At 37.6% G+C, this 12,958-nt stretch overlaps 1 protein-coding gene across 11 annotated transcripts in view; it reads left to right on the forward strand.

The window, feature by feature from the left end:
* TRAF3 (TNF receptor associated factor 3) overlaps positions 1-12,958 on the forward strand; it is a 70,352-nt gene that overhangs the window by 43,679 nt on the left and 13,715 nt on the right. For 7 of the 11 annotated variants that reach the window (XM_056493186.1, XM_056493184.1, XM_056493181.1 and 4 more), the window contains 4 exons: positions 3,265-3,345; positions 6,014-6,088; positions 7,886-7,978; positions 12,425-12,565. In XM_056493186.1, the coding sequence (XP_056349161.1) occupies positions 3,265-3,345; positions 6,014-6,088; positions 7,886-7,978; positions 12,425-12,565 (390 nt within the window). The remainder of the gene's footprint in view (positions 1-3,264; positions 3,346-6,013; positions 6,089-7,885; positions 7,979-12,424; positions 12,566-12,958) is intronic. The other 4 variants (XM_056493190.1, XM_056493189.1, XM_056493188.1 and 1 more) reach the window with 3 other exon arrangements.

Genomic DNA, 12,958 nt, shown 5'->3' on the forward strand with positions numbered 1-12,958 from the left:
GGTAGAAATTTGCCAAGTGGCTTAGATTTGGCTCTCAGTTATTTGACTGCAGGGTTTAGTAGTTCAATAACTGTGCCTTACCTAGAATAAGGCAGCTGAGACATGAAAATACACAGAAAAAATTAAGTCTACCCTGCATTTATTCTTGTATGTTCTGATATAGAGGTGAAAGTATATTTAGGTAGGTTATGGATATTGTTCTCCCAGAATTATGGTTAGGCTGGGGATAGGCATAAGGCAAAAAGTGATAATAAAAAATGTCTGGTGTATTAACAATCAGTGAGTTTTAACTATGTTCTGCAAACTAGATTAGCTGATACTTTTGGGACTTTTTCCTAGGTTTTTAAAATTTCAGTGGTTATAGAAATGCAGATGGGCTTCTTTGTTGTGGCCTGATTAAAATGTTACCTCACTATATTTCAGTAATAAGAGTCAGAGACTTAATGACACTGTATATTTGAATCTTAGAATCACAGAATAATTTGGCTCAGAAGGGACCTTAAAGATCATTCTTGTTCCAGCCCTTCAGCTGTGGGCAGGAACACTTTCCATTTGACCAGGTTGCTCAAAACCGCATCCAGCCTGGCCTTGAATGCTTCCAGGATTAAGCATCCACTATTACTCTGGAAAATCTGTTCCAGTGCCTTACCACCCTCACAGTCTAGAACTTCTTAATATCTGATTTAAACCTCAATCAGTTTAAAGCCCTTCTCCCTTGTCCTATCTCTACATGCCCCCGTAAAAAGTCCCTCTCTGGTTTTCTGTAGGCCCCTTTAGGTACTGTTAGGTTCCTTTTGACTTCTCATTTCAGTTTTGTCACCCCGTTGACAAAACTGGATTTTTAGAGATGAACTTGAATTCATCTCTGGGTTCTAGAATTTTCTCTAATGTAATAATGACTGAAGCTGGCCTCAGTGACTTGAACTGAAAATGAAGATAGGGGGAGCAGACTGAGAAAAAAGGTATGCAAATGGAAACAAAAAATTTTACTGGAGAACATGTGGTTCATGTCTTCATAGAATCCCATGACCCATGGGGTAGGAAATCCCCGTTGTTGGAGGCAGACTCCAGCAAGTTAACAATGTCAGTAAAATGCTTTTTTAGATTGCATTTGTCTTGCCTGCATGCTCACTCAGTGACTTAGCTTGTTAATGTCTTTTGTTCAAACTATCTAGAAATTTAGGGTTTCTCTTTTGTCACAAACCTACCTTTTCCATCCTCTACCTCCTGACAGATAAAGATGGTACATTGTTAAAATGGAAATTAGTAGTCTGAAATGCTTCTGGATTACTGTATTTTTCTGTGTATAATCCACAAAGATACTTGGAAGTGCTTGTCTTGTAAAATTGATACTTGGACAGCAGTAGTGTGGCAGATCTGGAAGGACAGCAGTGCTTTGTGCCTGGGCCCCTCCCTGAAACCCTGGCCATAACCCAGAGCCTGCCAGGGCAATCTGGGCTCTGCCCAGTGTCTGAAATTCAGCTGAGCTGGCTGGGACAGCATTGGGAAGAGCCCAGACATTGTCTCTCCTCCCTATCACTGCTTGGAGCCAGATGTGTTCCTAATGTGGCACTGGATTTTTTGGGAGCCCTGTTCAAATCCTCCTGCACTCATCTGTGCTGGGAGCCCTGCATGTGGCATCACCTGGTTTGTACTGGATTTGTGCTCAGCTGGCTGAATTTAGATTAGGAGGGAGAGAGTTCTGCCACTGGACTGGGGTTACTCTGGTATATCCTGGCTTGCCATGGCTTCAGTGGGTGAGCCCTGGGATGTGGAGCAAGGAGGAGAACAGGGCAGAATGCTGAGATGTTGAATGCTGCCTGTTTATCATGAACCAAGACCTGGTGTCACAGCCTTTGTCAGATGGTTTGGGCAGGTTAGGGAATTAAAATTAGAGAATGAACATTAGAAGGGAGTATTACTTTTCTGGCTTTGTAGTTTATAAATAATTAAGGAAGTGTGTAGGGTTCCTAGAGTCACCTGGTTGTGTGTGATGTCTCCCTTCAGCACAATTCCAGATGTGCAGTGAGAGCTCGACTGAGCAGGAGGGATGCTGTGGGACTCTGCTTGTCAGAGGAGCATTGCTGTCACCCTGACAGGCTGTTCTGAGGAGAGGGGCTGGCAGTGCTCCTGGCAGTGCTCCTGGCAGTGCTCCTGGCTGGATACCCTGGTGGGGACAGACTGAGGATGGCTCAGGAGCTGTCCCAGCTCTCTGGATAAGGAGCAGCCCAGGGCTCCCTGTCACTGTCCTGTCACTGTCACTGTGCCACAGCCCAAGTGAGCAGGTGTGCATGGGAGCATGGCAGGGTAGGTGGGTCAGGACAGCATCTGGTGGCCTGCACACCATTTCAGAGAGTGGCAGAATTCTGACCAAGGCCTTCCACATCCTGGAGATCAGATCTCCTTTCTGTCTTGGTTTTGTTTCAAAAAAAATAGACCTGATTACTGAGCAAAAAGGGCATGCTATTTGTTCTTCCCTTTCTAACAGGCATAAAAAACTAGAGCTTTGTTTCCTTTGCTTTTCCTAAGTACCAGAAATGAAGCAGTGTGTTTCAATTTGAATGGGACGTGTCACTTGACGAGAAATGGATTTTTCATTTTGTTGAGAAAACTGAGGGGAAATGTAAATTCAGTTTTCTTGGGCCTGACTTTCTTCCCTCACTGGGGTGGTAGGGTTGACAGCTATGCTGACATACCTGTCATCTGGGTTCAAATTAAAATCCCTGCCCAGCATCATGCTGTGTAACAGTGAGTCTTAGAATCAGGTGTTTGGGAATCAAAACTAGAAAAGAATTGGAAGGGAATATCCATACATAGGAAAGAGAATCTCTGAGAATGGGCAGTGTACTTTTCTGATTAACTTTTCCATGTACTATATACCCTTACTAGAAAGGGCATCTGCACTGGTTCTGCTTTCTCTTAAAGATGCCAAATTTTGTGAGTAATTGTTGGGGATTAAACTTAACTTTGACTACTGCTTCATTGTTTGAAGTAAAACCAATAAAAGGGTAAGCAAATAGATTTTCTTTGCATGGGAAAACACAAGGAACCCTTGGTTTTGCTTTAGAATATCAACACCTCCATGAAAAGTATAAAGTGATGTTTGAGACATTGCAGTTCTGTAACTGTGCAATTGGGAATAACATTGAAAAAAATCTTGTGGGATCTTTAATTATTGTAGGATGCTTTTCTTTGCAGGTAAACCCTCTCTTAATTAAAGAGGAAGATCTGATTTGTGGTTTGTTTGGTTTTTTCCCTCTGTAGAAACATGAAGATACAGACTGCCCGTGTGTCATGGTTTCCTGTCCCCATAAATGCAGTGTCAAAACACTGATGAGGAGCGAGGTAAGGAGTCATGCCCAGTGCTGTGCTGAGAAATTAAATAATGTCTTTAGTAAGATCTCGCAAGAATTTTGCCAGAAGCCATTTCCTTGTTAAAATGTGAGATCTAAGGAAAAGCTTTTTCTACCACACAGTTAAGTGTGATAACACTCAAATATTTTTAATAATTTCTTGAAAAATTATTTTAAAAGAAACAATTTCTTAATTTTGAGTCATTATTACACTTGGCTTGTCCAAGACTAGCGCATGTCCTTCCTGCTTTTGTTTTTACCAATTCTCCCCCTGCCCTTCCCTCTTCTCAGCACCACAGAGCAGCATCTTGGGGTAGTTAGCTTATATTAAAATAAAAAATACACAATTAAAACTCAGTGCATGTTGACAAGAGCTAGTAAAGACTACAGAAATCATATAGATGTGTAATTTCATGAAAAAAACTTAAATTATGATTAAATATATTAAATTTTGGGGGAAAAATAGTAACTGATAGTTAGAGAAATGGTGTGAGATTGAGGTGTAGAGCACAGCAGATCAACAATGCATATAAAGGTTTCTTCTACTGTATAGAAGCTTCCAGTAATATGTAGATTGAAAAAAACCCAAAGCCTTGTTTTGAAGAGATATGTGTTCTTGTACCTGAAAAGATAAAAGTAATGTCTGTCAAAATTGAGGTACTTAATTTTTCCCTAAAAGTAGAACTTACTTGCCAAAGATAGAGAAGAATTTACTGAAGTCTTCATCCCTAAGTAAGCCTCTTTTAAGGAATGTGAAGTTTCTGATCTGAGGATGAGCTTTTCTCTTTCCTCTGCTATTTACTTCCTGAGCTGGATTCATACCATTTTTCAGTTGCACTTGTAAATTATTAATTGTAGCAGAGTGCAGAAGGCACATAAGACTTCTGCCAAAATTTAGTCCAGTCTTTTCCTCCAAGATAATGAAATACAGCATAGAGATACTGTATTTATTAAGAGAAACAGAGTTGTTAAGAAAAGAGAAAATACATATACTGGCCAACCTTACCAGTGCTTACTGCCAAGATTGGATCCTGGTTCTGGAGCACTCTGGCTTATTCTTAAACCCTGACTTCAGCAGTTACTTTCAGAGAGGTGTGTCTGAGTGCTTGTAAGAACTGCACCATTAAAGGCTGGGCTGTTACACACAGAGGCAGAATGGGGTTTGAAACTATGGGTAGAAACAGAACTTTAAATAGCCCTTTGCCCTGCATCATCTGTTGCTGTATGTTGCTTAATTTTTTTCTAATACTGTGAAAATGTGTGTATTTCTTGGTTGCATGACTAGGGACAAGAAGTCTAATGCAGAAAATGGAAAAATGCCTGCTTAACAGTTTGAGAAAATTCTGTAGTGTACAAGTGGATATCTTACTGTAGAATAAAAGGCAATTTTCATATTTAATTCATAACTCTTTGGCAGACTTCTGGTTTTGAGAAGTTGAAAAACGTGGTGTTCTTGTAAAACCTGTTAGACCACATGTCCCCTATTTATTTATTGTTTTGTTTTTTTTTTTCTCTACTACATGTCTTTTGAAATGATACTGTGAATTTCTACAGGTAGTGTTTAGAACACAGTAGTTGTGAATCAGAGATGAGTGGCTGATGGCATCTCAGTATGAGATTTTAAAGACTCTCTTGCTTGTTCCAGAGCTACACATTCAAAGCAGTGTTGATTCACCACTTCTTTCCAGGGAGGTGGATGAGCTGAGTCCTGTGGGGCTTAAGGTGTGGGAATTTCAGATGGGGTTCTGCAGCCCAGAAGGGGGATGCCAGCTGAGGAGCCAGGCTCTGGCTCCTGTCTGCTTTGTGGGAAACAGAAACTGCAGACTCTGGGTTTGAAAAGAGACTGTTTGTTAGGCTGTCCTTTCCAAAAATGTCTCTCTGCTCCAACTTTCAGGCAGTTTGCATCCAGCTGCTGCCACCTGTGCTGCTGCTGTCCATATATATGTATATGCTTCTGCAAATTGGTTTACTTCTGAATGAAAAGTGGTCTGTGCTTGTAATAATCCAAAATATTGGACTAAATCTCAATCTGTGACAAATGCAGGCATTTTACTAATCAGTTTTAATCTTGTGTACTGCATTTTCTTAAAGTTATTGAACTGTATCTATTCTAAAACTCTTTGTCTGTTTCATGCAGTACTTGTTTAGTCTTTGTGTAATTTAACTGTTAAATTTAGGCACGGAGAATTGCATGTTATGTTTTGAAAAGTTGGTTCCTCGTGAAATTAGGATTAGAAAAAAAATGTACTTTACTACAGTGAAACTGATCTTAAGACTTGCTCAGAGCACCAGTAAAATAAAAAAAATCACTTTTTGGGAAAAGATTAGCCATTCACTAAAGACAAATGAAATCAAATAATTGCAGAGTGTGTTCTTTCTGTTTGTTTTGGGTTTTTAAAATTGGGTTGCCTATTGAGATAGTCTTTGGTAGAAGTTTCACTGTATATTAAATGTATCACACTGTATACTGTATTGGCATGTGCGTGTGGTTTACATATGTGTATATACAGAACTAGCACTTGAGATCAGACTGGAGAAAATATACACATGTGTGTTGTATGTTCTGCAAATGGCACACAATACAAACCTGATAACCTCTGCCCTTTATGTTATCATGCAAAAGTCTTTTTGCCAAAACTCACATTTTTTTCCTATTACAGTTGAATGCACATTTGTCAGAATGTATTAATGCCCCAAGTACCTGTAGTTTTAAGCGTTATGGCTGCACTTTTCAGGTCAGTATAACAATTATACTTCCCAGTTGATGAAAGTCTGCAAATAGAACCTAATTCTTTAACATGAAAGTTCTGGACTTCTCCAGTTTCAGTTAAGAAAATCATCCAGTTGCACCAAGTGATTATACAGGAGATGTTTGATATTGCATTTTAAAAATAAACAACATGAAAAGCCCACACATTCCTGCAGTGGTTTGTGAGTTCAGTTATTAGGGGTATCTTGTTGAAATAGGTATATGACATATTTGAAGAACTTGTTAATTTAGGATAAGAGGAAAGTCTCTTTAGTTCTTCAGAAAATAGACTAGTAACTTCAGTTGTTTCTATGAAAGCATTTTCTTGAACTAAGTATGTTTATATTTTCTCTCATTTGTGTGTCTTAATATTTTTAATTGAGGGTACACACTTAGGTTAGCACACTTAAAACATGTATTTTTATGTGCATTAATATGTCTGTGTGCACATAGGTGTATAATCAAAGCATGAGATTTATTTTTTTTAAAAATATTTAGATTTTAATCCTGGCAATCCCTGCAAAATTTAAAAAAATAAAGTCGAACCTCAGAGTTAAGTTTCAGTAATATTATTCCAGTTTCTTCCAATATTCTGCTTCCCTTACCATAAATCCTGGGGAATTTGGATGCTTACATAATGAAAATATTAGTCAGGACATTTCAGAAACTGCTGACAGGAAAAAATGGCATTTATCTGATAGAATGATTCATTTGTTAGCCCATGGCTATTTAAAGAGACAAGGACTCACTAAGGAGCAGCAGTTCTCAATAGATGATGTCCTGCAGGTATTTCCAGGCTCTTAAATAATGAGCATTCATCTTTTTAATTGTTAACAGTAATGCTCTTAGAGGTAGAAGTGATCAATGCTGTAACCCTGCCCACTGTTATGTCGTACGTATTGCCATTCATTTTATGTATGTATATGTGTGCATATATGTACATATATCCACATATATATTTTTAGGATTTTATATAGAGTACATACCTTGAGGATCATTGAAACCCTTTCAGTTGCTTTGCAGCACTATCCACCATCAAAGCTAATATTCTCTGCATTGCAAAGCACTTACTGAAGTAGGTGTAGTGCAACATGATACAAGTGGAGTAAGTAATGTGGTCTGCATCTTATGTACTCTGTATATAATCTATGTGTGTTCTGTAAACTATATAGTGGTTATTTGTAACAGCACTTGTAGGTTGTGCAGAGGCAGCATATCTGAATATCACAGAACAATCATGGTAACATCCTAAACATGACAAAATAGGCATTGTAATAACTCTTGGTGTAGTTTATAAAGCTGGAGGTTTCCAGTGGTGATAAATTCATCTTAAATATTTGTCTTTAATGTTCAGCTGAAGGAAAATGTAGTGCTTATGAAGCTGTTCCATGAAATAGAATGGAACTTTTAATTTACAGTTAGTGGAATTGGAAGTTTCAGATTTTATATGACTCAAGAGTTTTATTGTGCTTTGTTTAGTTCTAAGCTACACAAAAGACTAAAATACAATTCATTTTGTAAATCTTGTTCATCTTTATTGTTTCTGAGTTATCAAGCACACTGGATGGAGAAACATAGCAGTTGTATAAAACACTTGCTATGTTAAATGTATTCCTGATTTTTGTAAATTCCCAAGTAGATTTCCTTCCTCTCTACAGTTCTGCAACAAGCACCACTGTGAACCAAAATATGTAGTGTTGGTTCAATGTCTTTATATACTCTTTCTTTGTGGGTTTAAAAGAAGTGGAATTGGCTAAAATGTATAAATTCTTTGTTGTCACAGGGAACAAACCAACAAATTAAAGCACACGAAGCCAGCTCAGCAGTGCAGCATGTTAACTTATTGAAAGAGTGGAGCAATGCTCTAGAAAATAAGGTATATCTTCTACTCACTTCTAATTTTCATTGACTTTTTAAAATCATATAAAAGTACTGGCAGAGGCATTTTTTTTTCCTATTTTACAGCTGTTCAACCTTACAGCTAAGGCACTAGTAGGCTTCAAAAGCTATCAAGCCATTTAGTGTACCTTTGTACCTTTGTTATATAATAAAATGCTGTGAGAAACTTGGCTTTGCAACTCCGTGGGCAATTTTCCTCATTGATAACTTAATTAAAACACTTTCTTCACATAAATAAGTAGTCCAGTATTGTATTTCCTCTCTGAGCTGCCTTCTTACAGAACAGAGAGTTCAGGCAGCACTATGAGCTGAATCTTTTCTACTTCATCATTTTTCCTGACACAACTTCAGAAGTGTGTAATAAGCTGGTTATTTACTTTATTTATTTTTATTCTTACTCTCCAAACTTCAAGACCTTTACATGTTAATTAAATTAAATATACTGTAACTCATGGGCATGATGATGTCTGCTTTAGTTCTAGACCAGCATGAAGTCCATGTTGCAGTGTTTCCTTGGGACTGCAGGTTTTAAATTGTTTGGGATTTGGGAGATGCTGGGAGTTGTATCAACTATGATCTTGTGAATAAGCTTGAATGAGTTAACCACATGTTCTGCAAATAAAATTCAAGGCTTTGATTTAAAAAATATAAAACTTCAGAACAAATTACTGTTTTCTTAAATCCTTTTGAAAAAGTCTTACATGCACATCAAACTGATGTTTCTGTATTTTTAGGGGAAAGAAAATCCCAGAATTATCAAAGTATTGTACAAATGCAGGCCCAAGAGTCAAGAGCCCCTTCAGACTTTTCTCAAATGAGTTCACAAGTAGCAGTTCCAGTGTAAACTCAGTGGACTTAAGATATGATTTCTGTCATCTCAGAGCAGATCACAAGCTAGAATTTAGCAAACCCTGTCTAGAAAGCACATTCCCTTCTTGGCCTACAGAGATCTCTTCTGCCTGGGTCTCCAGAAAGGTCCTGCAGCTGAAGGAAGTGTAGTTTTGAGGCAGACTTTACTTGGAACAGTGTAATATGTTTTTTGCCTCCAGCATGTTTGTCCCTGAACTGCTTGGTTTTGAACTTGAAGCCTCTTGGGAAACCATTGGACCTGGGAGAGGTCTAATATAGTTTTTTTTAGATAGAATTTTGCTACATGTGAAAGGAGGTCCTAGTTTGACAATCCATAACATTACTTCAGTTTGCTTATGCATGTGACACATTGTCAATGTAGGAGCTTTACATTTTTCGATTTTGAGAGAAACAGATTCATATCCTTAGTTCATTTTTCATTAGTCTGATTAAAACTACACAATTTATTTCACATCATAGGAAAAAACCCACGTTCCCTGTGACTTGCAGAATAGATCATGTTCTGCCTTTTGTCAGTGTCCTGAGAGGTGCTTTGTCATTTAAGAAATGCCCAGCAGTTCTATGTTTGTCTCTTACAGATCTTAGAGAATACACTTTACTACTGTTTTATGTTGGGCTTCTGTTTCAACTTTCATTTTGGACATAACTGCTTATCATCATATGTCCATTTTTTTTTTCTTTTTACTTCCTGCTTTGTAGACTTCTTCCTATTCATAATAAAGAGTTGAATCACTGGAAATCCCAAGCCAGTGCCAAGTTACCAGAATAGCTAACCACATGTCATATGTCAGTGACTTTATTCTAGGGAAGGGTAACAGAATGATTTGTAACTTCATTGCTGTGCTCTTCTTTGAGGAAAAAATTAATAAATGCACTGAAGAACAACAGTGCAAAGTCAATGTGGCTGATGGGTGTCAGAAATCTTAGCCCTGCTGAAGTCAGTGGAAGTCTTCTTAGCTTGTATAGGGTCAAGATTTCATTTGGGGCTCTCTCTGTGGTACATCTGGAGGGGAAAGGAGAAGTTGTCTTCTCCCAGTCACCACATTCTTTAACAGTGCATCTGGAGTAGGCAAACTGGAAGTGTTCAGAGCTGCAAAGCTTGTGCCAAGTTAGGAGTTTGGTATTGAATGGTGCTGGTGGCAAAGAGTAGTAAGAGAAGGTCAGATGTAAAATCTTGAATCAGAACTTTGTGGGAGGATTTAAAATTCTGTGCTTTTTTCCCTCAGTGATGGCATAGAACTGCAGACCAAACTCCCACAGTTTTGTAATGTTGGAAATAATCAGTTGAATGTAATTTTGTGGCTTCATTACATTCTTACAAAGAACTGTATAAACTGTTTTTTCTTTTTTAATACGAGACTAAAATATGGGACCTGTTTCTTGTGGCATAAGGTTTTTTTCCATTCTTCTTTAGTAAGCAACAATAAGCAACAGCTTAATTTGAAAAATTGCTGAATAAGAGCATGGTTTTTCCTAGGAATATTTCAAATATGCCAACTAAGTAAAGGAAGCTGATGCAATCTGTAATTTGATGCTGTGTTTCCTTTACCCTTTTTTAAACTGAAGTTCCAAACACGCTGAAACTATAGTTGGGAAACTATTTAGTGTTAAATTTTTTTTTTTTATTCACAAATCACCACCAAACTACAATTGCTGACTTAGCAATGACAGTTCTGTATGATTAAGGACTGCAGGACATAATTCTGCTTTTCTTATATTCAGTAAAGCTGCGTGGAAAATCTCAGTGCAAGATAGACCCACGTTTTATAACTTGTACAAAAATGGAAATGCAATGCTTAGTGACCCAGAGCACAACTGCCTTGTGATAGGGAGGCCTGGGGAGGAAACAGTGAGAAAAGGGAAATGTAAAAATCACAATTAACTAAAGAACTCTGATTCATTAAGGAAATGGAGGATGCAAAAAAATGAAGCATCCACCCAGCAGATTTTAAATATCTGAGAGGCAGAGATACTGGTTTAAATTTAATCTTACTCTTGAAATTTTTTTCTAGTACCTAGGCATGCATTCCATCAGCCTCAGTATTGCTTCTCTCTCTGGACTGACAAACTTAGCTTTGTCTCATTTCTGTTGAGTTTCTTTTGCCAGTTTTTCCATGTATAAAGTGCAAAACCAAACTGTGTGTTATGTGCACACATGCTGTACTGTACTATATTGAAAAGTAATACCCATACATATATTATAGTATCTGTATTTTTGGGCCCCTGTCTAATGAACTTGCTGAATGCCTGTGGACTTGGACAGTCCTTTGTCTAGCTTAGGCTGGTTCAGAGATTTGAGTTTAATTACCTTTCCAAGCAGGCTAGGCTCTGCTAGGAATGCAGTGACACATAAGGGATTTGGTGATGGTGTCTGATTAGGGAGCAGTTAAGGGGATGGAATTCTGCAGTGGCACCACATCAGTGGTGAAGATGGCTTGGCCTCAAACTAGCACCCATTATAGAGGCCAGGGAGTAGATTTTTTTGAGAACATGAAACATCCAAGTAATTGGTCTTGATGTGAATAATTTATCAAGATTTTTTGGGTCTGAAATGGTGCTGTGTCATATCCATATAAAGATTTATCTGTGGAACAGTCAGGGCATGTCCAAACATCATCTTGTGCCACGTGTTTGTTTTCTACGTTTTTGCTGCTGAATGATCTTGCCTGGGGAAGAGCTACATTTCTCAAAAAAGCAATGCACCACCACCAAGCAGCCCCCTTCTCCAAACCACAATAATGAACAAGCAGTAAGCAGTGTGGCAGAAAATATTTACTCTATTACTTTCATCCCCAAGGAGATATATAATACGATATTCTTTTAACAAGGCTCATGTTTTAAAAACAGAATGAGTCACTAATGAATAAATTCATAAAATGTCAGTACAGAGAGAAAATATAATTCACAGCCTGTAGCTCTTTGGTTTTTTTTTACTAGTAGGCACCATTGGATTGTCCTTCAAATGCATGGATCCCTTCTGTATTCACTCATTTCAAGAGTTTTCATCACCATCACATTCTTTTAAGTCATGCAGATGTTTTTCTTTAAATTTGCTATAGATCAGGACAGATTGGAGTAGGTGAAGAAGATTACTGTTCCCTGATCCAACCAGCTCAGCTTGTCTCTGGTGTCCCTTCTGTGCAGGGCTTGAATTCTTAACACCAATTTAGAGTGAATTAGGTTGTTTCTTCCAAACTCCAAGCAACTCCCAAGTCAGTTGGTGGAAACCAGGAAACTAAGCCATTAAAAAACAAGTTAAAAATGAAAATGTTGCATTTAGACACAAGTTCTTTGCTGGTTTTGTGTCCCATCTGCACTTTCTTAAGCCAAAGTTGTATCAATGCCATACACTGGAAGTGCAAAAATAGCTATCAGAAGGTTGGGTTTTATTTATTTATTTGTTTGTTTATTTATTTATTTATTTATTTGCAAAACATGGAGAGAGATTTTATTAGGATCTTATCCCTTTCATGTGTTTAAGATAGTTTTAAACTAACAAAGTTATAGGTATTTTAATAAACTTTGGCAGGAGTAATTGTAGAATTTTTTCCAGGTGGCCTTGCTCCAGAATGAAAGTTTGGAAAAGAACAAGAGTATACAAACTTTACATAATCAGATTTGTAGCTTTGAAATAGAAATTGAAAGACAGAAGGAAATGCTGCGGAATAATGAATCTAAAATACTTCATTTACAGGTAAGAAATACAGAATCTCCCCATTGAAGCAGAAATGGTAGTAGCTTCTGTTCTGTGCCTTTACACTTGTGAAGTGAGGTGGTCTAATTAAAAAAGGGGGGAGGGAGATTTTACATTATTAGAGAGCCATTCTGTTTTTTTTTTCTTCTGGTTTGTTGCATTTAACAGGGTAAGATAATTCCCTAAAACACTGCAATTGCCCAGCCTATGTTAAAACAAAAAAAAAACTGTTTAAAAAGGGAAAAGATTGAAAACAGAATAGAAATCGTATATGAAGAATAATCATAATTTTTTTTTTTTTTTTACTTAAACAAAACTACTAAAGGAAGTTCCACCGAAGGGCAAGATTAGCACCTTGAAGTTGTCAAGTATTACAGATATTTCTTTTCTACT

This window comes from Oenanthe melanoleuca, chromosome 5 (genome assembly GCF_029582105.1).
Source record: "Oenanthe melanoleuca isolate GR-GAL-2019-014 chromosome 5, OMel1.0, whole genome shotgun sequence".
NCBI lineage: Eukaryota > Metazoa > Chordata > Aves > Passeriformes > Muscicapidae > Oenanthe > Oenanthe melanoleuca.